This window comes from Dermochelys coriacea, chromosome 2 (genome assembly GCF_009764565.3).
Source record: "Dermochelys coriacea isolate rDerCor1 chromosome 2, rDerCor1.pri.v4, whole genome shotgun sequence".
NCBI lineage: Eukaryota > Metazoa > Chordata > Testudines > Dermochelyidae > Dermochelys > Dermochelys coriacea.
The window spans coordinates 40,578,456-40,602,882 of record NC_050069.1 but is presented as its reverse complement, the minus strand read 5'-3'; the positions used below and the strand labels follow the sequence as shown (position 1 = coordinate 40,602,882).

Below are 24,427 nucleotides of genomic sequence, written 5' to 3'. Positions count from 1 at the left end.
TGAAAAGCGGAAAGTGGTCTCTCTCTCCTCCCCTTTCCCTCGTCACAGACTGGCTCCACGTAAAATGTAAATAATCGGTGACCAGAACAGAGGTATACTGAGGACTCTACTTCCCAGAAACCTGTATCATCATGGTGTTACTGGGGAGGAGGGCAGAGGATGTGGAGATAAATCCCTTCTTATGTTCAATATGGTCCTGATTTACTGATTAAAGCCCTGAGTGCAAGTAGGTGACTTTGACTGTACTTACTTGGGTGCTAGACATCCTGGGGGAGCAAGCAGGCAGGCTTTTAGGCTCCTACGGCATTTAGCAAGCATCTTCTACAGTTGAGGTATTTGCATGTTACCACAATGGTAAAAATTTGCAAAGGTCCTAAACTTTTTTGCATCAAGGCATTTCCTGGCAGTGGTCATATTTACCAAATTATCTTCAGTGACTAGGATTGCTGGTGTCATTCATTGGCTTCTTCCTCTGAGTGGGTTTTTTAAAAGTGCCTGCAGGATTTCCTTCTGATGACATGGAATCACACACCTCATGGAATGTAAAATGAGAAGTTGTTCTCATATCACATCCAATTGTCCCTTTGTGGGCAGCTAAGTACAAACACGCTGACTACCAACCCAGTATTCACTCCAGACCCATTATCGGTATGGAAGCAAGGATGAGTAGCATACTTGGAAGAAAGTTCCCAACATCTGAGAGTACATATCCATTTAGTTCACTCATGTCTGAACAAAAAAACCCTAAGCCACAACTATGGCTCCTAAGGTAGGTAGGTGCTTCAGTGGAAGGTGCCAAGAAACTATGGTGCTCACAGGGGAAGTTTCCTTTTACTTCCCCTTAGAGATTGGCTTATGATTGAGGCATGAGTGTTTATAGCCCTTCCAAAACTAGTGAGTAATCAGAGTTCATTTTTTTTCCCTGGAAATGGGAATAACGTCCTGGGCAGAGAAGACTCTGCCAGCTTTCAAGCAGTTCACACAAAGGATATAGAAAAGAGGTAAAGGGAAAATTTGAAATTGTCATCCTATTCTTCCACTAACCAAGAAGGGACTTTGAATTTGCTAGACAGCCAGGGAACCTATTCTGGCACTTAAAGATTATACCTATTGGAAAGTACATAGGAGGATTACTTTGATTAGTGCATAAACCCCCTTATTTTTTCCCCTAAAATCAAAGGTGGGCTTCTCTTGCATGTCATGGATGGGTTGCAGGAACATTTCTGCAATAAATGTTTTCTCAGGGTAAGCCTGTAGAATTTACAATATACTAGGGCTGTCAAGCAATTTAAAAAATTGCGATTAATCACACTGTTAAACAATAATTGAGTTCCATCTATTTAAATATTTTTGGATTTTTTCTACATTTTCAAATAGATTTCAATTACAACATAGAATACAAAGTATAGAGTGCTCACTTTATTTTTGATTACAAGTATTTGCACTGTAAAAAAACACAAAAGAATTAGTAAAAAGAAAAGGAGTACTTGTGGCACCTTAGAGACTAACAAATTTATTAGAGCATAAGCTTTCGTGAGCTACAGCTCACTTCATCGGATGAAGTGAGCTGTAGCTCACGAAAGCTTATGCTCAAATAAATTTTAGTCTCTAAGGTGCCACAAGTACTCCTTTTCTTTTTGCGAATACAGACTAACACGGCTGCTACTCTGAAAAGAATTAGTATTTTTCAATTCACCTAATACAAGTACTGTAGTGCAATCTCTTTGTCATGAAAGTTGAACTTACAAACGTAGAATTATATACAAAATAACTGCATTCAAAAATAAAACGTAAAATTTTAGAGCTTGTAAGTCCACTCAGTCCTACTTCTTGTTCAGCCAATCGCTCAAAGAAACAAGTTTGTTTACATTTGCAGAAGATAATGCTTCACGCTTCTTGTTTACAATGTCACCTGAAAGTTAGAACAGGCATTTGCATGGCACTGTTGTAGCCGGCATCGCAAGATATTTACAGGCCATGTGCGCTAAAGATTCATATGTCCCTTCATGCCTCAACGACCATTCTGGGGGACATGAGTACATTCTTTGCATTTTGTCAAATCTGCAGTGAAAGTGTTCTTAAAATGAACAACATGTGCTGGGTCATCATCCGAGACTGCTATAATGTGAAATACATGCATTCTGCCATATAAAACAGAGCAGGGGATATACAATTCTCTCCAAGTGTTCAGTCACAAATTTTATTAACACATTTTTTTTAATGAGTATCATCAGCATGGAAGCATGTCCTCTGGAATGGTGGCCGAAGCATGAAGGGGCATACAAATGTTTAGCACATCTGACACGTAAAATACCTTGCAATGCCGGCTACAAAAGTCCCATGCAAATGCCTGTTCTCACTTTCTGGTGGCACTGTTAAAAAGAAGAGGGCAGCATTATCTCCTGTAACTGTAAACAAACTTCTTTGTCTTAGCAATTGGCTGAACAAGAAGTAGGACTGAGTGGACTTGTAGGCTCTAAAGTTTTACATTGGTTTGTTTTTGAGTGCAGTTATGTAACAAAAAAAATCTACATTTGGAAATTGCACTTTCATGATAGAGATTGCACTACAGTACTTGTATGAGGTGAATTAAAAATATTATTTCTATTGATCATTTTTAAAGTGCAAATATTTATACTCAAAAATAATATACACATTTATTTCAATTACAACACAAAATACAATATTTATGAAAATGTAGAAAAACATCCAAAATATTTAATACATTTCAATTGGCATTCTATTGTTTAACAGCGCAATTAAAACTGCGATTAATCATGATTAATTTTTTAAATTGCTATTAATTTTGTTAATCATGTGAGTTAATTGCAATTAATCAACAGCCCTACAATATACATATATTGTAAGTTTTGTCTCCCACCTCATCATTTATGTTATGTACATATTCTTTAAAAAATTCATTATAAATCTGTTGTCAGTTAACCAGTCAGTTAAGAAGGGATGGAAGGCAAAATTACATGAGAAGTTTTGAAAGTTCTGAATCCAAGCTGGTTTTGACATTTTTTTTATACTATTTTAAATGCCTTGGATTTTCATTACTATGTAATTCAGAAACGTCTCAACCAATTTCTCTCAAACTTACTCCCCCAACAACACCCATGCACTCTATTTTCTGGCTTGAAATGAAGCATGAGAATTTACAGCCATTTGTTTTTGTTTGTTTGACGAAGTCAGGGAAGCAGAGTTGTGAAGATAGGGAATTGTTCCTTTCCTGAATGTTTAAAATGGCACAAAGATTTCCAAATAAGGTGTTCAGTAGAACAGTAAACATTCTGTAAGAAACAACGATCTAGAAAACATATTTGCCTAACATGGTTTTGGTATTTCTTTCGTAAGTCAAAGAATTTGCAAATGTTTTTATGAAGATGTATTTTAGGATTATTTTTTAATATGAGGTGGTATTAACTTTTATAAGAATTTAGGTAAAGTACTTAATATTTATATAAGACAAAGCACATTCTAGTGGCTAAAGAAGTGGCTATCTGGGTTATTTATATGCATTAAATATAACTTCAGTACTTTGCCAACTTTTTTCTTTTTCAGATAAGATGGTTTCCAGTTGGCTGAAGCACAAGTGTGTTCTTCGGTCAATCTTTTAAGGTGTGCAGTTGCATATGAAAAAATTGTATGGATGAAATCCTGGTCTCACTGAAGTCAATATCAGGATTTCAACCTCTTTTTCTAGTTACTTATGGAATTACATCTTGCTGAGTGCTTAAAATGCATTCTTTGCAGTCTCCAATATACTGAAGTCATTTGGCTTAACAGAAATGAAGTTGTTATACTGGAATACTGTGTCAGACTGAAAGGCTCTTGCTTTGAAAAGAAGTATATCAGTTATGTTCCAATATGTATTTTCCATAAATGTCTTGGCTTTGATTTTGCATTTATGTTGCAGTGGGAGAATGTTATTCTGTGACATTTTATTATACTGACAGTATCTTTTAAAATGTGTCTGTATCTGATTATTTTGATGGTCTTGAGACTCACCAGGGTTTGTGGAACTATTTAATGTTTAAATAATAGTAACAGGACACTTTCAAAGTTAGTAGGCCAAAACTAACCCCAACTTTTTTCCCCTTAAATGTCTGCAAAATCTTTTTGTGTGTGTTTAGAAACTGCTTTCAAAGATTTTAGTATTTTTTAGGAAGCATTATATGGTGACAAACCCAGGGTCATTTCATTTAAATCTAAAATATAGTTTCCACTAAGGGCTAGTGTAGCTGTTGGAGAGAAATGGAACACATTTACTAGTATACAATTATTTACATTTAATACAAACAAGACACTTTGAATAGTACCTGAAATACTTGAAAATATTTTTAAACAAAGTTATGAAGTAATGGGACTGCCAATATAATCCTTCCTTTACAGCCTTCACACTTGTTTTGCTACTTACACAATGCATATTCATGGAACTTAAACATGAACTGTAACATCTCCATCAGTTCAATGTTTCAGCTGGACTTTAACACCCCCCCCCCACACACACATACTAACACTACTCTTCTTATTCTTTCTCCTCAGATCTTTTCTAGTGATGATTTCATAGGCTCAGTCTACACTAGAAAAGGTTTGCTGGTATATGGCATATGCAAAATGTGGAGATGGAGTTTATGCTGGCAAAAGTTTCCCACTATAGTTCGATAGTTTCCAAAGTGAAATAAACTGTATCAGTGAAAGCACTTCTATACTTGTAGAACTGTTTCTACATTAGGGTTATGCTGATATAGAATTGTAAAAGAAAAATCTCACCCCGATCAACATTATTCTGCTAGCAAAAGTTTCTAATATAGACTTTGGATTGTCGCCTAAAGAGTTGTGTATCTTGTGAATCTTCAGAAATAGAAATGAAACCAGTGTCTTAGTCCATAGCCAAGTCCCTACCTTAGAAAAAAAAATCCCGTCTATGAGTCCCTTTCAGTCAGCAGCAGTGATGGTAATGGTAACCTCATACATGCCAACATCTTTAAAGCAAAAAGCACCAGAGGAGCAAATTTATTTAAATTTGCTTGTTTTGCATACATTTAAATATTGTGACAAAGTTCCTCCTCTACCTTGGTGGGTCTTGCGCTTATTGGTGGATTTGCTCGCCTTGGAGCTTCACGGCAGCCCGCAGTTTGGCCGTTTTTGTGAACCCACAGTCCAGGTCAACTCCTCCTGTGTCTGACAAGGAGCTGGGAGATTTGGGGGGAACCTGAGCCTGCCCTCTACTCCGGGTTCCAGCCCAGGGCCCTATGAAATGCAGCTGTCTAGAGTGCTTCCTGGAACAGCTGTGCAACAGCTACAACTCTGTAGGCTATTTCTCCATGGCCTCCTCCCAACACCTTCCTTATCTTCACCATAGGACCTTCCTCCTGGTGTCTGATAATGCTTGTACTCTTCAGTCCTCCAACAGTCTGTGTTCTCACTCTCAGCTCCTAGTGCCTCTTGCTCCCAGCTCCTTACATGCACACCACAAACTGAAGTGAGCTCCTTTTTAAACCCAGGTGCCCCGATTAGCCTGCCTTAATTGATTCTAACAGCTTCTTGATTGGCTGCAGGTGTTCTAATCAGCCTGTCTGTCTTAATTGTCTCCAGAAGATTCCTGATTGTTCTGGAACCTTCCCTGTTACCTTATCCAGGGAAAAGGGACCTACTTAACCATGGACTAATATATCTGCCTTCTTTTACTCTCCTGTAGCTATCCGGCCTGACCCTGTCACAATATATTTTCATAGGGGTACTTAGAACTGAGAAGAGAACTGGCGTGCAAAAATAGAATAGAGAGAACAGCAAAGGAAGGAAAGAGTTGGACTCCAGCATTTAATTCTCTTCCCCTTCCCGTCATCAGCATTTCATTCCACAGCCACCATCCCCTTCTATCTCCACAAAGAAATTTAATTTTTCCTAACCCTCACTTCCTCTTCCAAAGTACACACTCACCACCCACTCTCATCTTCCAAGTATTTTCTCCACCCTTACACCCTCCTCTGCAAGCCTTTCAGCTTAACTACTTTTTCATATATTGATATGCCTTCAGCATGTTATTTTGACACCTATCTTCACCCCCAGACCTTCCCAATCTTCTCTCCTTAAAGGACTTCATTTGATGCCTCCCCTTACATTAGAAACCTGGAAGAGGGGGAAATGATGGGAGCCTATTCCTCCCCACTCCCAACTCTCCTCAAGTCAGGCTGGAATCAGTTGTGTGAGCATTCTGGCTCTGCAGCTTTCCACCACTTTCTGCGTTCTCCTGCTCCACTGTCTCCGGGCAAGGGGGGAGATGAAGACACTGGGCTTGTGGCCTGATTGAGAGCTCATAATGAGATGATGAAATGCTTGGATTTCCACCCCCTCTCCCAGGTGCTCCTCCCCAGGGAACCCCTATCTTTGCCCCAGCCAGCAAGGTAGTTCTTATCCGGGGCCGCTTCCTGCCTACCTGACCCTTTTCCCCTAGTCCTATGTTGGCTCCTACAAAGCCACCAGTCCTAATCCCAGTACACAGGTCCTCCCCTTTATCTCAAGAGTCTTCTGAGAGGACCCATGGCTTCCCATATGCTTGTTTCAGGGCGTGTCCAAAGGCCCATCATCTTCAGTCTTTGGGGGCAGGAGGCAAACTAAATTGAAGCTCCACCTCTGTAATCTAAAAATTTCCAAAGTGTTGTAAGAATAAATGATTAAAATTGAGAGATTAACTACAAAACTTGGGATAGGGAGGGAGTTCACAGTCTTAAATTATGCATAATATTTTGGCAGACTTAAAAGTTAATATACATTTACTTTTTAAAATAATATGCTTTACTTTTTTTTCCTTTGACCTGCCAATTCCTGTTCTGTTTCCCATGCAAGAGTTGATATGTGTGTGTGTGTGTGTGTGTGTGTGTGTGTGTGTGTGTGTGTGTGAAGTTATGATTGTTAAAATGGAAAGAATTTTAGAAATCTATAATACTTCCTACTGTGTTTACTTATTCCATCTCCTGAGCTTGGAAGATAAAGATGGATTATTTAGTTTCACTTTTGTGTCTAGTCAGTTTTTAATCAGTTTAACTTTTAAGTTCTCATCCAGGAGCATAATGCTACAATATAATATTTATAAATACTATGAGGAAATGGGTTTTTTTAGCTTTAATGGCTTTAGCCAGCTGCTGTCATTCACAACTGGTAGTATTGTGTGACATTTTGATTAAAAAAACTAGAACATACAAAATTCACACGGCAAACGTTAAATGGATTAAAAGCTGTCTAAGTGACAGGACTCAAAATGTAATCGTAAATTTGGAATCATCTTCAAGTGGGTGTGTTTCTGATGCGGGCCCACCGGGATTGGTTCTTGGCCCTGTGCTATTTAACACTTTTATCAATGTTATATTCTTAATTTTAGAATTCCACACTTTAGACTTATTCTAAACTTATTCTAGATTTATTCTAAACAGAAATGAAACTTCATTATTACCCAGCCAGACTCTTCTACCTTTACATTAAACAGAAAAACACTGGTTTGTGAATACCATAATTTAGTGGTTTCCCCATTATGATGAATTATCTGACTAGCATGCTTTATAGAGGTCAGATTGGAAAAATTAGTGGTACTCCTTGAAATTTCACCCATTTGAGAGACCAAAATGAGATGCCACTCACTCAGTTATGCAAAACTTTATAAAGTAATTAGAGGTGACCTCTAATGGGTCACACTTGAGGTTTATTAATGAAACAAAGTAATAAATTTTTATTGCATTTGTTAGTTTTATATTTTTATTTCATTTGTTTTACTGGCATTTCTGTAGCACTCATCACTGTAGTAATTTAGTGCCTCAAGAGTAAAAAGATGCATCATTTATCTCTAGAAGATAGAATTTCCTCCTATAAGAAGAAAATGGGGCCATAACTTGCATGGCATATCATAGTGACCGGAATTCAGTATTTTAAAAACATTTGTTAGTCATCATTGGATTATTTTTCTCTTCAGAGTTTTGGTATTCCTTATTAATTAAATAACACATTGTATAGTCATTGATTGGATTATCTAATAATTCTTGCTTAAAAGATGATAAATTTAAGGTTTCAAATTATGGTGTTGGCAATATAAATGACTTTGTTCTGAAGTTTTTATCAGTTTAAATGGAGGATCAAAGAAATCAGTGTTTGAATTACACCTCTACCCCGATATAACACGACTTGATATAACGCGGGTTTGCATACAATGTGGTAAAGCTCCGACATACTGCTCTGAGCAGCGTGTTAAGGGTGCCAGGCCGGGCCGGGGCTGAGTGGTTGGATAAGGGGCAGAGGAACTCGGGGCGGTCAGGGGCTCCCCGCCTCAGGGTCTGGGAGGCAGGAGCTATGGAGGGGCCATTTTGGGGGCCCTGCAGTCCCAGAGTGGCATGCAGGATTAGCGAGGGCTTGGGAGCAGCCCGCTTCGCTTCCCTCATCCTGGTGCCAGCCGTGTCACTTGGGGGAAGGGATCCCCCCACACTCACCGGCAGTGGTGGAAGCAGAGCAGCCCGGCCCAGTCTGCTCCACTCCGCCAGCTCCCAGCCGTGGCGCTTCCTGCCGCAGGTGAGTGTGGGACCTTTCCCCAACCCCTGCCCCTCGGGGCCAGGGCAAGGAAAGTGGAATAGGCTGGGGCCACATTGCTCCGCTTCCTGCCGCTGCCGGTGAGTGCCTGTCAGGGGGAGGGGGTTGTAGATAGGAGTCGGAGGAGTCAGGGGACAGGAAGCAGGGGGGTTGGGTAGGGGGTGGGGTCCTGGGGGTGATTAGGGACAGGGTCTCTGGAGGGGGCAGTCAGGGAACAAGGAACAAGGGGGCAAAGCAAGTTAGATATAACGCGGTCTCACCTATAACGCAGTGAGATTTTTTTGTCTCCCGAGGACCGTGTTATGTCAGGGTAGAGGTATACGTTGGAGACGTATATACTGCAAGTGAATCTTGTCCGTATTAAATAACTGAATGTAAAAATGATATACTGGTTATATAAAAACAAATTTGTTAGAATGTCTACAGTATTATTTAGGCTTTTAAACTACATTCAGGTTCTTTTAAAGCACATTCACTAGGTTCTAGTAGCAGGTTACCAGTTTTGTTATTTTGGAAAAAATGAACTAATCGTATTTTACTGTACAGGATATGAGTAATAACAAAAATTAAATTTTTGGAAACATTTTGCAGGTTCCAGACTTGCATTTTGGGACTCTGTATAAACCTCTGGAGCCAGCTGTTCACCACTATATTCTTTCAATCACTATGAGGTGTTGATTTTAAAAGAATGGGTTGCTGTTCCTAAAGTCTACACACTGCAAATATTTCATGGCAGCACTGTGAACTTGCATGGATTGGTTATATTAATGCCTATGCTTGGAGCATAATAAGGAACAATTCATGATTTCATTCAAAAACAGTGAAGAAAACTATTTTCTTTAATGATATGCCAGATTTATCCAAATATTTCAGCAAGTCTGTATTACAGTTTGTCAGCAAACTGGGTACAGCAAAGTGTATTTAAAAATCATTTAATTAGGACAGATTCATTTTCACTCCATGCCACTACACAGCAAGACTTGCTTGTTCCTATTTCCTTAAATTTATCCTGGAATTTGTCCAAGTTTAGCTTTAATGAGTTGCCTAACCCGCTAGTTACATTAGGATTTATTTTACCCTGGAGAATAATGTTTGAATTGATAGTTTTTTAACCTGTTTTGTTAAATGCACATATGTTCAGATCTGAACTTTAACTCTGGATATAAGCAAGATTTGAGAAATAATTATTTCTATTATTGTTAAAAGATTTTTTATTTGATTAGTGCTTTTTAAAGTGCAGAAGCCATCAGCTATATAATTAGTGTTTTAATATGATGAATTTTAGTACAAATTCATATTCAGTTATTTCATAGGAACTAAAATGATCTACCAAAATGTAATGGCACTAAGTTGAAATAAGGATCTGACTTGGTTCAATGAAAAAGTTAGTTTTACTTGAATATTTGTTTATATTTGTTTGTTTGAATATATCTGCTAGGTCATAAAAGCTGGTTAAATATAGCTCGTTAAATTTATGAATAGTGGATATTTTGTATTAACAGGTGCAGCTTGGTAGCAAATATATATTATATAGTGCTTTTAAATATATTGTTTGTACTTCAAACCCATTATAATAAAATTTGAATTATAAAATGCACTTTCATCGTTAGCCAGTCCTAGTTAAAATTTCCTTTGAGAAACATTTGCTGCACACATGGTACAGTAGAATATTTTTCTCCTTTTTTGTTTCCTGCCTTTCTGTGTATAAAAGGATTTATTTTCTTCACTTTTTCTTTTTCTGAAAATGAATAATGTATTTTGTCCCTATGGTATTATTAAAATCTACAGTAAGTTTAGAATTTGCATATTGTAAAAAAATGTTTTTATTTAATACACTATTACTACCCATCAGGGAATCTTTTACATTAAATCTGTAAGTGTAAAAATCACTGTAGTTCAGTACGGTAGCTGCACTGCACATTAAATGAATAGTCTTAGTTTTTAAAATGAAGTTTTTCCAAGATATTACACTGTAAGTCAGTATTGTTGCAGCTCTCTGGATATCCCCTTTTCTCTGCAAGTACATTTATTAGTCATTTAGAAAAGCTTTACTATAGAGACATGCGTTTATAATTATATTAGTCCTGTTTTTTGCTGAATAGGATTCTGTGCCATTACGTTCTGCTGTCTTTCTTTCAAAAGTATGTTATGAAACATTCTTCTGTCAGATGACATATTAAGGGAATTGGAAGCATTTAGTTTAAGGAGCCAGACATTAAAACCAAAGAAATCATACTGTGAAAACAAAAAGTAGAAGAGCGTATTTTTAAGAGGCATGAAGGAAAATGGATCAGTGACACTAATGCATTGAGATCCATGTTATGAAAGTGGGCATGGCTTGAGAGAAGATCTGGTAGGAAGAACTCTGACCATAGTTGTACATCAACTTGCGCTGGTTTGCCTTCGGGAAATTTCGAGATTTTCTGTTAATGGCTGCCAAAGGCTCTGCTAACATGCATTTTTGGGCTCCGGCTTGTGACTGTTGTAACTTTGACTTTTGCTCTTCACATGACTAGTGGTGTCTTGTGCCATGTTAGAGAGAGGGGACTAGTAGTATGAGACTTGTCTCCCCTCTTTCTGCATAATGTTTTTGTCTTGGGTCTTATACATTAATATATCTATTAATATGTATTTATCTATCTATTGCATGTATTTCCACAGTGAATTCCTCTTCAACATAACTTTTATTTTTGTAGTTTCCCCAGAGCTGTTTGCAGTGAGAGACAACATAACTTGGGTTTGAATAACACTAGAGTAACAGTCTCAGATTCTAGCATGGGGCACAGATAGTAGAACAGGGGTCGGCAACCTATGGCATGCGTGCCAAAGATGGCACGTGAGCCAATTTTAAATGGCACGCTCAGCCCGCTGCCGAACCTGGGCCTGCAGCTGGGACCCCGGCAGGCAGCAGCGTGCCATTAAAAATCCTGCCCGCCCTGGCCCGCTCTTCTCCGCGCCCCCTCCGCGGGGGCAGGGTGAAGAAGTTTGGTCCTGCCGGCTGCTCCTTCAGGGCAGGCAAGGTCCGCCTCTTCCAGCAGTGTGTTGGGTTCCTGCCTCTCCTCCTCTCCCTCCCTGCCGCTGATCAGCTGACGGCCCTTGCGAGGGAGGGGGAGAAGTGGAGCTGCAGCGCGCTCGTTGCTCCGGGGAGGAGGTGGAGAAGAGGTGGGGATGGGACCTTGGGGAAGGGGGGTGGAATCAGGGCATATCCCCTCCAGCCCCCTCCTGTGAGCCGCTCTGGTCAGGGGGCTGGGAGCACCCCTATGACCCTAGCCCACACCCCAGCCCCCTGTCCTGACCCCTGCACCACCCTCATGTGCCCCCAGTCCTCTGCCCTGAGTGGGGCCGGCAGCTGGGACCCTGGCTGGCAGGAGCTGGTGGACGGAACCTGAAACCGGCAGTGGGCTGAGCGGCAGCGGGCAAAGCTGCTCAGCCCACTGCCAGTCTGGGGTTCCAGCCGCCGGCCCAGCTCAGCCTGCTGCTGCTCTGGGGTTCTGGCTGCCAGCCCCTTGCCAGCTGGGGTCCCAGCCTCAGGCCCTGCTCAGCCTGCTGCTGGCCTAGTCGAATGGAACCCCAGGCTGACAGCAGGCTGAGCAGGCCGGCGGCATAAGATCAGCATTTTAATTTAATTTTAAATGAAGCTTCTTAAACAATTTGAAAACCTTGTTTGCTTTACATATGACAACAGTTTAGTTATATAATATATAGAATTATAGAGAGAGACCTTCTAAACAATGTTAAAATGTATTACTGGCACGCGAAACCTTAAAGTGAATAAATGAAGACTTGGCACACCGCTTCTGAAAGGTTGCCGACCCCTGTAGTAGAACAATCTTTGGTGGGTTATCATAGCACTGCACCAAAAGTGATTGACACAATGTGGGAAATATTAGCATGTCCATGATGCCCAGGGGATTCAGTACCTCATTTGGGTATGCTCAACTAGTGTAGCTTCTATAGTCGTAGGTGCTCTTCCCTCGGGCCTTAAGAGCTTCCAGTCTGTAATTTTTTAGATGTAATATGACAAGTAAGGGTAGGAAACAAAAAAATGTTTATAGTAATTAATTTTTATGTATTCTCAGACCACCACCTTCATATAAAACTAGCCTATTTAACTACTTATTGCTGCTATACTCTCCATGCCCCCCGCCTTTTTTTTTGATTCCTGCACCCACTTGTCTCATTTTACATTAGGCACCAGTCCTACAAAAACATATCATATGTTTAACTCTTCTCCTGTCAGTATTCCCATTGAAGTCTGTATGACTTCATGACCGTATGACGGTTAAATCGTGGAAGTAAACGTGTGGGTGATGACAGCGAGAGTGCTTTGGCTTTGTTGACAATGAGCTGATGCTCTAGGAAAGAGGATTACTGTGCTAGGATGGGCTCCATCTATCAAATACTGGGAAGAGTTTCTTTTGACATCATCTGGCTAACCTGATAAGAAGAGCTTTATACTAGGTCCTATGGAGGATGGTGACAAAAATCCAGCCAATGTACCTCTAGGCTCAAGTAATGAGGACAAAGGGAAGGGAGTAATTATGGGAGAAGGGTCTAGAAATTACAACTGCATTAAAAAGGCAAAAAGAAAAGCAACAGGACAATCTGCAAAATATCTTTCATGCCTTTACAAAAATGCAAAGAGTGTGGGGAACAAGCAGGATGTACTGGAAGTCGTTGTATATGAAGAAAAGTATGACTTAATTGGCATCAGATAGACTTGGTAGGACAACTCCCATGATTGAAATACCAGTATTGAGGGATATAGCTTGTTTGGAAAGGACAGGTATGGGAAAAAAGGAAGCGATGTTGTGCTGTACGTCAAGAATGTATACACTTGTTCCGAGGTCCAAGGGGAAGTGAGCAACAGACTTACTGGAAGTTTCTGGGAGAGGATAACAAGGGAAAAGAACAGTAGTGATTTTACAGGGGGGTCTATTCTAGACCACAAAATCAGGAAGAGGAAGTGGATGAGTTATTCGATAAGCCCGTAATAAGATTAACTAAGACACGTAAGCTGCTATTAATGGGGGATTTCAACTTCCCTGATATCTATTGGAAGAGTATTGCAGCAAAACATATTTTCTGCAAGTTCTTAGCATGTGCAGGGGATAGCTTTCTGATTCAGAAAGTTGAGGAAACAATGAGGAGGTCGTCCACTTTGGATCTGGTTTTGAGCAACAGGGATGAATTAGTTGTGAACGTGAAGGTGGTCTTGGACTTGGGAGGGAAGTAATCATGATCTGATGGAATTCAAGATCCTATGGAAAGGAGGACATGAGAACAGCAAACCACGGACACAGGACTTCAGAAAGGCAGATTTCAACAGACTCAGAGAAATAGTAGGCAAGGTCCTATGGAAAGACTAATTAGGAAGAAAAGGAGTTGAAGGGGTTTGGCAGTTCTTAAAAGATGTAATACTAGAGGCTCAACATCAAGCTATTCTGATGCAGAAGAAAAAGAATAGCTAAAGGAGGCCAGTGTGCTGCACAAGATGCTTTTCAGCTAATCTAAAAACCAAAAGGGATACATACAGGAAATGGAAGGAAGAACATGTCACCAAGGAAGTATACTTGGAAATAGCATAAGCATGTAGGGACAAAATCAGGAAAACCAAGGTAATAAATGAATTACAGCTGTCAAGGAATGTTAGAGACAACAAGAAAAGGATCTTCAAATATGTCAGACAAAAAAGAAAGATCAAGAGTGGTGTGGGGTCTGCTGCTCAGTGGAGAAGTTGACTGGTAACGGAAGATGATAGAAAGGTAGAACTGCTCAATGCCTGCTTTGCCTCAGTCTTGTCACAAAAAATAACGTGACCAGACGACTAGCGAAGGTACCATAGAGAATAAAGGGGAAAGGATGCAGATCAAGATAAGTAAAGAACACATCAGAGATCTTCTGTCCAATTGGAATGAATTCAGATCAGCAGGCTGGATGCTATTCACTTTTCGAAGGTACTGAAGGAATTAGCTGAAGAAATCTGAGAACCACTGGTAATAATAATTACAAACTCATGGATGACAGTAGAGGTCCCAGAAGACTGGAGAAGAATTAATGTAGTGCCCATCTTTAAAAAGGAGGAGCTAGGGAAATGTAGACGAGTCAGCCTGACTTTGAGAACTGGGAAGCTAGTAGATCAAAGTATAAGACATCCAATTTGCAAATACCTGGAGGATGAAGCGGTAATCATGAGCAGCTAACATGGATTTACAAAGAACAAATCATGCCAAACCAGCTTGATTTCCTTCTTTAACAGGGTAACTGATTTTGGTGGATAGGGGGAATGTGGTGGACATAATATACTTGGACTTCAGCACAACTTTTGAAAACTGTCCCACATGACATTCTGATAGGTAAGCAGGAGAATTGTGGGCTTGGTGGAACTACCATTGAATGGATACATAACTGGTTAAACAACTGCAGACAAAGAGTAACTATTAATGGAATGATGGATTGGAGGGAGGTCTCAAGTGCGGTTCCACAGGGATCTTGTTCTGGATCCGGTGGTGTTTTACATCTTTATTAATGACTTGGATATAGGTACAGAGAATATACTGATCAAGTTTCCAGATGACACAAAGCTAGTGGGAGTTGTCAATGCTTTGCAGGATAAAGCTAAAATTCAGAGGAATCTTGATAAATTGGAGAATTGAGCTGTAGATAAAAAAATGAAATTGAACAAAGGCAAATGTAAGGTGTTACACTTAAGAAAGAAAAACCAAATGCACAGAGTGAGGGAAAACTGGCTTGGCGGCAGCAGCAGCACTGCTGAAAAGGATCTGGGATGTGGTGGATCACAACCTCAACATGAGTCAGCAATGTAATGCTGTTGCTAAAAAAAATAAAGCAAATGCAATTTTAGGTTGCATTAACAGAGGCATACCATGCAAGTCACAAGAGGTAATAGTACTGCTCTACTGAGCGCTGGTTAGGCCTCAGCTCGAGTACTGGGTCCAGTTTTGGTCACCATATACAGAAAGGATGAAGAGAAACTGAAAAGGATCCAGAGGTGAGTGACAAAGGTGATCAAAGGGATGGAATGAAAGCCGTATGAGCAAAGGCTGAAGGAACTGGGTATGTTTAGTTTGGAAAAGAGGAGATTAAGGGGGGATACAGTAGCGATCTTCAGATACTTGAAAGGCTGCCATAAAAAATGGAGAAAAGTTATTCTCTCTTGCCACAGATGGCAGAACATGAGGCAGTGGGTTCAAACTACAGCATAGCAGATTTAGATTAAATCTCAGGAAAAACTTCCTAACAGTAAGAACAGTAGGACAATGGAACAGACTGCCTCGGAATGTTGTTGAAGCTTCTTCACTGGAGGTTTTCAAAAGGAGGCTGGATAGCCATGTTTCTTGTATGGTTTAGACCCAACAAATCCTGCATCTTGGCAGAGGATTAGACTAGATGATCCTTGCGTTCACTTGTAACCCTATGGTTCTGTGACAACTTGTATGAGTAAACTTAAACATAAAAATAAAAGTGTCTATGGGATCAGGGTGCTGAATTGTAAACAGTTTGGGGCGGGGACCATGTGTTTATGTATAAGCAGCTTCTTTTACAGTCTTGCTCCAATCTTGATTGAGATCTCTGGCCACCACCACAATATAAGCAAATAATAAAAGGGATGGAGAAGGGTATGGGTTAACATGATACCATGGAGATGCACAGATATAGGCACACTCGCTTGGTCATACAAAATGTGTATTTACACACAATTAAAAAAACCTTGTTAGTTAACTCGCTAGTAGGCAACACAGGAAAAAAGAGTTTGTCAGAATATGAATTAGGAGTGGGTAATGCCTTTGTGTGCAGCGATTGGGAGTGTATACCATGCATAAGGAACAGTATGCGGGCGGGGGGAGAGGGGGAGAAAAAGGATATGGAGACAGAAGTTGGAGAAGGAAAGAAAGGGGGCATCAAATCTGGTATCCCTGGCAGAGTAAGAGCTGGGATATGCAAAATTATTGAGATCAAGGAGTTATGTTTGGTAGTGTAGTGTAGGATCTTGAAAGTGAAGATAAATGTAATTTGATGTGTGGGGCAGTGGGAAGCCAGTCAAAGGATTCCAAATGGATGATACCATATCTAAATGATGGGTATGGAAAATAATTTTGGTGGCATTGATAGGATTTTGGAAAGATTGCTGGGGACTGATGTAGATGTCAGGAAGAACAATTGCTGTAATCAAGGCAGATGATTAGGGTAAGGACAAGAAAGTGTCAGATTTCAGATATATTTTGGAGCAAGAAACTGCAGGATGAAACTACCGGTATGTTTCTGGTTTTTAGTGAATATGATACCTTTATTTGTTGTTTATAACATATAGATATTACCTGAAGCTTAATGAAAACTGTAATCCCTGACTACTGATGTAAAGTACTACTTGCCTGCATTGTGTTCAGTGGGCGACAAATGTATTTTTATGTCATTCCCAGAACTTCTGTTGTTGGAAGCAGATGTGCCTGGGAATAAATTAAGATAATGCAGTGAAAGGGATCAAATTAGAGTAAGAGTTTGAAAACCAATAGTGACTAAATAGAGTACATATTCAGTGAGTTCCAAGTATGAGATGTGAGGAAAAGCTCATTTCTGTTACTTTTATTTGCCGAGATAGTGTCAGCGTGGCTATTTTTAAATTATTTTCTTCTGCTAGTGAACATAACACATTTTTCATTTAGTGACTCACTACATTTTTTTAAAACATTTGCAAATGATTCAATTTATAAACACCTTCCTCCATTTTAGTAATGTTAAACAGTTAAATTGCCAAATCTATAGCTAATGTGTAATTTTTTTTAAATATTGTGTATATTAATATTTTGTATTTATATGTACATAATTTATATCCCTTTTACTACCTTTAGATGTAGTTAAGATCAGAAAAATGACTGTCGGGTTTTATGAGGCTAAATCCATAAATATTTGGAAAATGTTCAGATACTCTAGTGGTGGGTCACAAATATATAGATAGAAAATAGAACAGCTAGATCTAGTGGGATGGTTAGGGGAAAGGTTCAGAAGTAGGGCAAAATAGGGGTAGCTGGAAAAGCAGTACTGATGGAAAGAGGATGGACAGTGAACAAGGATCAACAGTGGAAGTGGGGAGAACTTAGGGAAAGATCTGTAGTAGCAGTTTGGGGCATCTGAGGTTGGAAGATGGTAACAGTAGCAGCTGTGGGAGAAGGAAAAGGGGAAGGCACCATTAGTTGGAGCACAGAGAAAGCATGTGCCTTGATTCATATTTTATATTAAAAACCTCTCCAGAATATTTGAATTATAGAGCAATAATATCATTGAGGAGTTCTGGGGATTAGATTAACTATTTGAGCTTTGCTCTTGTGGTTTGTCATCACCAGCACTCGCCAATGGACTATAACCCTATAATTAATTTTCCTGTTGTTTGTTCTGTATTTTATGCACACAATGTGGTTGCTGTACATGTGCCCGATGCTTTGATTTACAAGAGTGAAAATACCAAGTACTATTTTGGTGGGAACACATCAGTATGACAAGTGGTGTTTGTTTGTTTTTTTAATTTAAACATTTTAAAATTTTGAGATAGTCAGGATGAAGGCAGGAAAAGTCAGTTATTCTTTCTAATAGTGTATGACATATTTGTTTTTTTAGGCAGATAATGAGAAATTAAATTTCTTTCGATATCTAATAATATTTGTAATCTAGTGATTTTTTTTTGTAAATTATGAAATGCCATCAATAAAGTGCAATTCAAGCCTTAAAAGCCAGCTGCTTGCAGCCTCAGCTCTCATGATTACAGTTTTTTGGTATATTTGCCAGTGCTATGCACTAAATTAATCACTTTCTATTTTGTTTTTCAATTTTTAAAACAGGACCAAGCGATCTCATGTTCCAGTAACAGAATGCATATTTGAACTTCCAAATCTGACAGTTCAAGCAACTAGAGCCCAGACCCTTCTGCTACAAACTATTTATCAGAGCTGGTCTCATCATGTTGGAAATGTCAGTTCTGCAGTGGTAAATGAAGTTTTGGTGAATGAAGTCTTCCAAACTTTAGGTAAAGACATAATATTTCTGAGAAGTATGGTAGATTAAAATCTCTACGGTAATATAGAGCACTGCTAGTAGCAAATGAATGCCCATACAACTACTTTTAAATCTAGGTTTTAGCATACTGTAGTTAAATGACAGAATGTTTTTGTGTGCATATGGTATTTATAGCAGGATGTAAGCTAAGCCACCAAGCTTCTCTCCCTGGCACCAGTTTCTGGATGCATTTAATATTGCCATATAGGATAATTTTTCCATACTTCCTTCATCATTTGAAGACATCCAGCCTTTCTGCCTTATACTGTGTAATGTCGTAATGTAAGATCATTCAGAGGTGAAATTGTTAAATGAAATGCAAAGCAGTAGGTTTAAGGGCTTTATTCATCAAGGACATTTTGTAGAATGCAGATGGTGATTTGTTCAAAAGGGCCGCAAATGTTCCTCATCTAAGCCAGTTTCATCAATAACTGTTTCCTTGACTATTCTGAAGTAGCTACAGTGATGCAAATCCAAGAGGTGGAAGAAATAAAAGAGCTGGCTACATGGATTCATAATGCAAAACATGGAGGGTTTTCAGAAAAAAAGTTGTTTATGCAAATTAAGGACTGATTCTGCAGTGCTCTTGAGCACAAGCTTATTATCCATCTTTACACAGCTATATACATGCTTTAAAATAAGCATGTACTTAAGTGTTTGGCTGAATCTGGGCCTCGCTTAATCCATAGACAATTCATGCTACCTTATTCAAGTTTACTTAAATCCAAGTACTCAGTGACCGTGGCAAAATTGAGTAATGGTTTTACTAAGGATGAACACTTTCTTCACTGTATTGGTTCAAACTCTCTGAAAAAGCCTGGCTTCTTTTTCCACTTATTTTTCCCCATGAACAAATGTATTTATTTTGGCCAAAGAAGGGAAAAAAACAGTTTTATTTCCTCTTTTTCCCTAGTACAGCATATAAGGTCAGTGATTTAATGTACAATCGTATGTTGACTCCATGGTGGATATCTTTTTCAAAACTTTTATGTCATCCAAGATTATATGCTGGTAGCTGAGGATTTAGAGCAGCATTTAGAAGGGCATCAGCAGAGAGAGCATGGACATGAGTTCCATCTCTAAAAGCAACAGCCTGGTGAGGCAGTTGTCTTAGTCTGTGTTACAAAACAGTGCTGCTGATGTCCATTTCTTTGAAAAAGGTGTAAAGCAATACAATACAATACAATAGTCCATTATAACACTGGGCTGGTTCTTTCCAAGAACAGCAAGGACTAAAAAAAAAAGTGGAGTTAGTTTCGCAGTTGGTTTTATTTGACCAACTAAACCTATATAAAGTGCTCATCTTGTCTAAATGCAGCTAGAGAGGAAGTTCACAGAGCTGTCAGGCAGTTCCCAAATAAGAACTGTAGAGCGGATAGCTGGGAAAAATAATCCTTCTGCTGCATTTTGGTACTGTTTGTTTTTTATGATGATAACCAATCCTGTTATGACTATAGTCAGGACCCTGAAAGCTCCAGGTCCTCTTAATTTGTTACAGAATTGTGCTCTAGAATCTGTTTTCATTTTTAAAATAGTGTGTTTAGCCCACATGGTTGTGCTACAAACATTGAAAATGTAAACTAAGGGTAAACCAATGCAATATTGTCTTCCTGAATTTGCAGAAGGCCTGAAATATTAGCTCTGAAAGAAATGAATTGTTCCATTTATCTCAGTAAGGGTCCTTGTGGATGCTGTGATTTTGTGGCCACAAACATTGATATTTTCTCAAGAAGCTGAAGAATTCAGAAGTTTTACAATGGAATTTACCATTCTTCTGCAGCTAGGCACCCAGCATTTTGCTTTTAGTGTCCCTGAGTGGCCTACACCTGCCTCTTGCTCATCAGCTTTTTCTATAAGAGAAAGGTAGTTGGGCTACAGTGCATGCCTCCTGTGTTACTGCAGGCAGCAGGAGGTCAGAGAACCAGAGTTGGAGTCCAGCTTCTTGGCAGAGGGCAAGGAGAGCCAGAAGTGTAGGCTGACAACCTTTAATTCAGCATGAAAGTTTCTTAAGCAAGCTATAACAGAATTACAGAAAGTGTGCATGCCCCTAAACAATAAAGAAATCAGGAAGCAAAAAACCCCAAACTCTAGCATGGTTAAATGGCAAAGTTCGAAAGGTTCTTCAAGCCAAACAGATATATGCTTCAGAAAATGGAAATCCAAACCAAGGGAAAATAGAATAAATTGTAGTAGGTAAAATGTAAGGTGGGAATTCAGAGGCCTAAGGAATTTGAAGAGGATAAATAGCCAAAGGGGTAAAAACAAAATAAGAAAAAATTACTTAAGTATGTTGGAAGCCTATGAAATTCAAAGGATCCAGTCTTTTCCCAGGGAGTAAGGGGAGCAATTTGAGAACAGGGACAGAGGAGTTAAATGATTTATTTGCATCTTTCTTCACCGCAGAGAATATAAGAGGGGAAATACCAAGTTGTGATTTTGCCCCAATCTGAAAAAAATTCAGGGTTTTCTTTTCCTTGTAGGAAATTTAAAAAAAAAAGTATTAAATGAAACACAAAAGATTGTGGATTTATTTTGTAAGCATATTTATTCAAAAAACATAAAAATGCATGCATGGTACCCACAGTGGAAGAAATTGCAATTCTGGTAGTAAAACAACAGAACACAGTAGGTGAATGCCCCAGTCCACTAACTAATTAGGTCTATCACTCTTCTGAATTTCCCCTTCAATACTGATACCCTTTGACCCGTTTATTTGCATTTTGAGCACCTAGCTGATAAGAACAGATTTAAAAATTTTATTGAAACTAATGTTAAAAAATAATAATACATAGGTTGAGAAAAGAGTGTCTCTGGATATAGAGCTTAGATTATCCACAAATACAAAGTTTGTTTTTAGAAGTCGTATGTTACATAGAGTACATAATCAGCAATAATCCAAATTTAGGTGAATAGATTTAACAATATAGTTTAGATATTAGAATACGAATACTCTGATCACTCATGAAAAGTTGTACAGAGATTTGGTTGTGGAAAGCAAAATATAACGAGTAGAGATTGTCCCTCTGTAATTGAGACTTAGGTAAGTTGTCCATTTAGAAAATACAGTCCATGAGGAAAGTATTTCAGTTACTTTCCTGACGGCGCTTCTCATTGGCACTCCAGCTCATCCCTCCTGGTATTGCCAATGTCCAGTGATGTGTTCTATGTAGATGTCCCCCGACCACCTGATGGCATCTGACACCATGAGTTGCCACATCAGCCGAGCATAGTGTTGACCGATTCTGCATTCTCTCAGCATTCGCTCATTACTGGGGTCCCATGCGCCCAAGGCTCCGAAGATCAGTGTGTGTGTTTGAACCTGGTAGCCCTTAGCTCTCAAGGTTTCAGCCAGAGGGATTTATTTCTCTACCTTTCTAGCTCGAGAATCGAGGAAGGCCGGGGTCCTGTTCTCAAAGGGCACTGTGATATCCACCATGATGATCTTCTTCTGGTCCTCGTTGGTGATGACTATGTACAGTTGCAGTTAGCTGTCGGTTCTGGGGATGGCAGAGTTTACGACATCCTGCCACCCATGGGGAAGGTTGGCTCTGGCCAGGCGATCTTGGATGGTGTCGTGTTGCAACTGCCAAGTTCCTGAATGGGGCTTGCAGCTACACAGGACATGGCATTGGCATAGCCACATCTCCTGCATCGCTTGTTCAGATTCCCGTGGCAGATGGCTCCGTTCAGCAAGATGCAGTCGAGTCGGGCCCTGTGGATGAACCTCCAGTCGGCAAATCAGGTGAAGCTGCCCCTGGGGAAGAAGCGGTTACTGGTGTCCCACTTGCACGTCACTTTGAAGACCTGGTCCTGGTCCTGGTCCTGGTCTGGCTTATGCTTCAGGTTTTCCATGTATTGGCATCCTTTAGGGTCCTCTCCAGCTTGGTTCTGGCTCTCGGAGTGATGATGGTGCACTCCGTGTTCTTCACCTGTGGCACCAGGACTCCCAGCTCCTGTTCCTCACACCACATCCAGTGGCAGTTGATACACTTCTCTAGTCATCGCGTAGCATTGCGGGCACAAGTCCAGAGCAAAGCAAAGTCTCCCCCCTCTCTTCCAAATTCACCTTCCAGCGAGCTGCTCAGGTAGGTAGTTGGAGAGGGTCCTGATGATTCACTTCTTGATGGCATCCTGCAGGGCACTCTCCGCGATGTTCTTCACCATGGCGTCCGGGCACGTCAGAAGGCATGAGTGATCACAGCAACGTTGCACAGATCTCCTATTCGAGGGACATTGGGGCTGCCCTGCCTGAGCGACATGTACACCAGTTCATTGCTGGCCCTCTGGGGAAGAAACATCCTCTTCTTCACCAGATGCCTGATGGTGTTGTCTGCCTTGTTAAGAGGTACCTTCACCATGGCAGATCCCCTCAGGACGAATGAGATACAGGGGATTAGGAATGTGTTCAAGGCGTTGATCTTCTGCCATGATGCCAGTAGGGAGGAGTCGATCCTGGCCACATCTGGTAGGATCTCCACAATGGTATCCTCAGGTGTCTGCTGGAACCAGAAACCCGTTGGCGTGCTGAGATGTTGGTACGCTTACCCGTCCTCGAGGAAGATCATGGGTTTGCCCTGGATCTGGGATGACATTATCTGGGCCAAATCCCTTCTACTGCCATCGATATGCAGGGATGTACACTTCCTGGCATTGAAGCAGAGTCCCATCCTGCTGGCACCCTGGCTGGTGATGTCAAGCATTTGTTGGAGACTCTGGGGGTTGTCTGCGATCAGAACCAGATCATCTGTTTAGTTTAGCCTAACTAAAAGAAGGTTTAGCCTAACTAAAAGAAGGTTGAGGGGAGATATGATTGCTCTCTATAAATATATCAGAGGGATAAATACAGGAGAGGGAGAGGAATTATTTCAGCTCAGCACCAATGTGGACACAAGAACAAATGGGTATAAACTGGCCACCACGAAGTTTAGACTTGAAATCAGACGAAGGTTTTTAACCATCAGAGGAGTGAAGTTTTGGAATAGCCTTCCAAGGGAAGCAGTGGGGGCAAAAGATCTATCTGGCTTTAAGATTCTACTCGATAAGTTTATGGAGGAGATGGTATGATGAGATAATGGGATTTTGGTAAGTAATTGATCTTTCAATATTCAGGGTAAATAGGCCAAATCCCCTGAGATGGGATATTAGATGGCTGGGATCTGAGTTACTATAGAAAATTCTTTCCTGGGTATCTGGCTGGTGAATCTTGCCCATATGCTCAGGGTTTAGCTGATTGCCATATTTGGGGTCGGGAAGGAATTTTCCTCCAGGGCAGATTGGAGAGGCCCTGGAGGTTTTTCGCCTTCCTCTGTAGCATGGGGCATGGTTGACTTGAGGGAGGCTTCTCTGCTCCTTGAAGTCTTTAAATCATGATTTAAGGACTTCAATAGCTCAGACATGGGTGAGGTTTTTCATAGGAGTGGGTGGGTGAGATTCTGTGGCCTGTGCTGTGCAGGAGGTCGGACTAGATGATCAGAATGGTCCCTTCTGACCTTAGTATCTATGAATCTGTGTAAGCCAGGATATTCACTCTGTTGTCATAGATGGAAACTGCATAGACCGCTGGAGATAGCTTGAAAGAGCAGCTCTATGGGTAAGTTGAAAACAATGGGGCTCAGAGGACAGCCTTGCTTCACACCGCTACAGATAGGAATTTTGGGCATCTCTCCTTCCATGGAGCGGATGGTGGTGGTGCAGTCTTCATACAGTTCTGGACCAGTTGGAGAAAGTTTTCAGGCATCCCGAACTCCCACAGTGTGTCGAAAACGTTCTGCTGGGGCATTGA

At 40.3% G+C, this 24,427-nt stretch overlaps 1 protein-coding gene across 19 annotated transcripts in view; it reads left to right on the top strand.

Moving 5' to 3' along the window:
• VPS13B (vacuolar protein sorting 13 homolog B) overlaps window positions 1–24,427 on the top strand; it is a 921,736-nt gene that overhangs the window by 216,466 nt on the left and 680,843 nt on the right. For 18 of the 19 annotated variants that reach the window (XM_038388370.2, XM_038388367.2, XM_038388371.2 and 15 more), the window contains exon 17: window positions 18,432–18,616. In XM_038388370.2, coding sequence (XP_038244298.1) covers window positions 18,432–18,616 — 185 coding nt within the window. Of the gene's footprint in view, window positions 1–3,564; window positions 3,972–18,431; window positions 18,617–24,427 lie in introns of those variants that run through there. The other variant, XM_043507546.1, reaches the window with a different exon arrangement.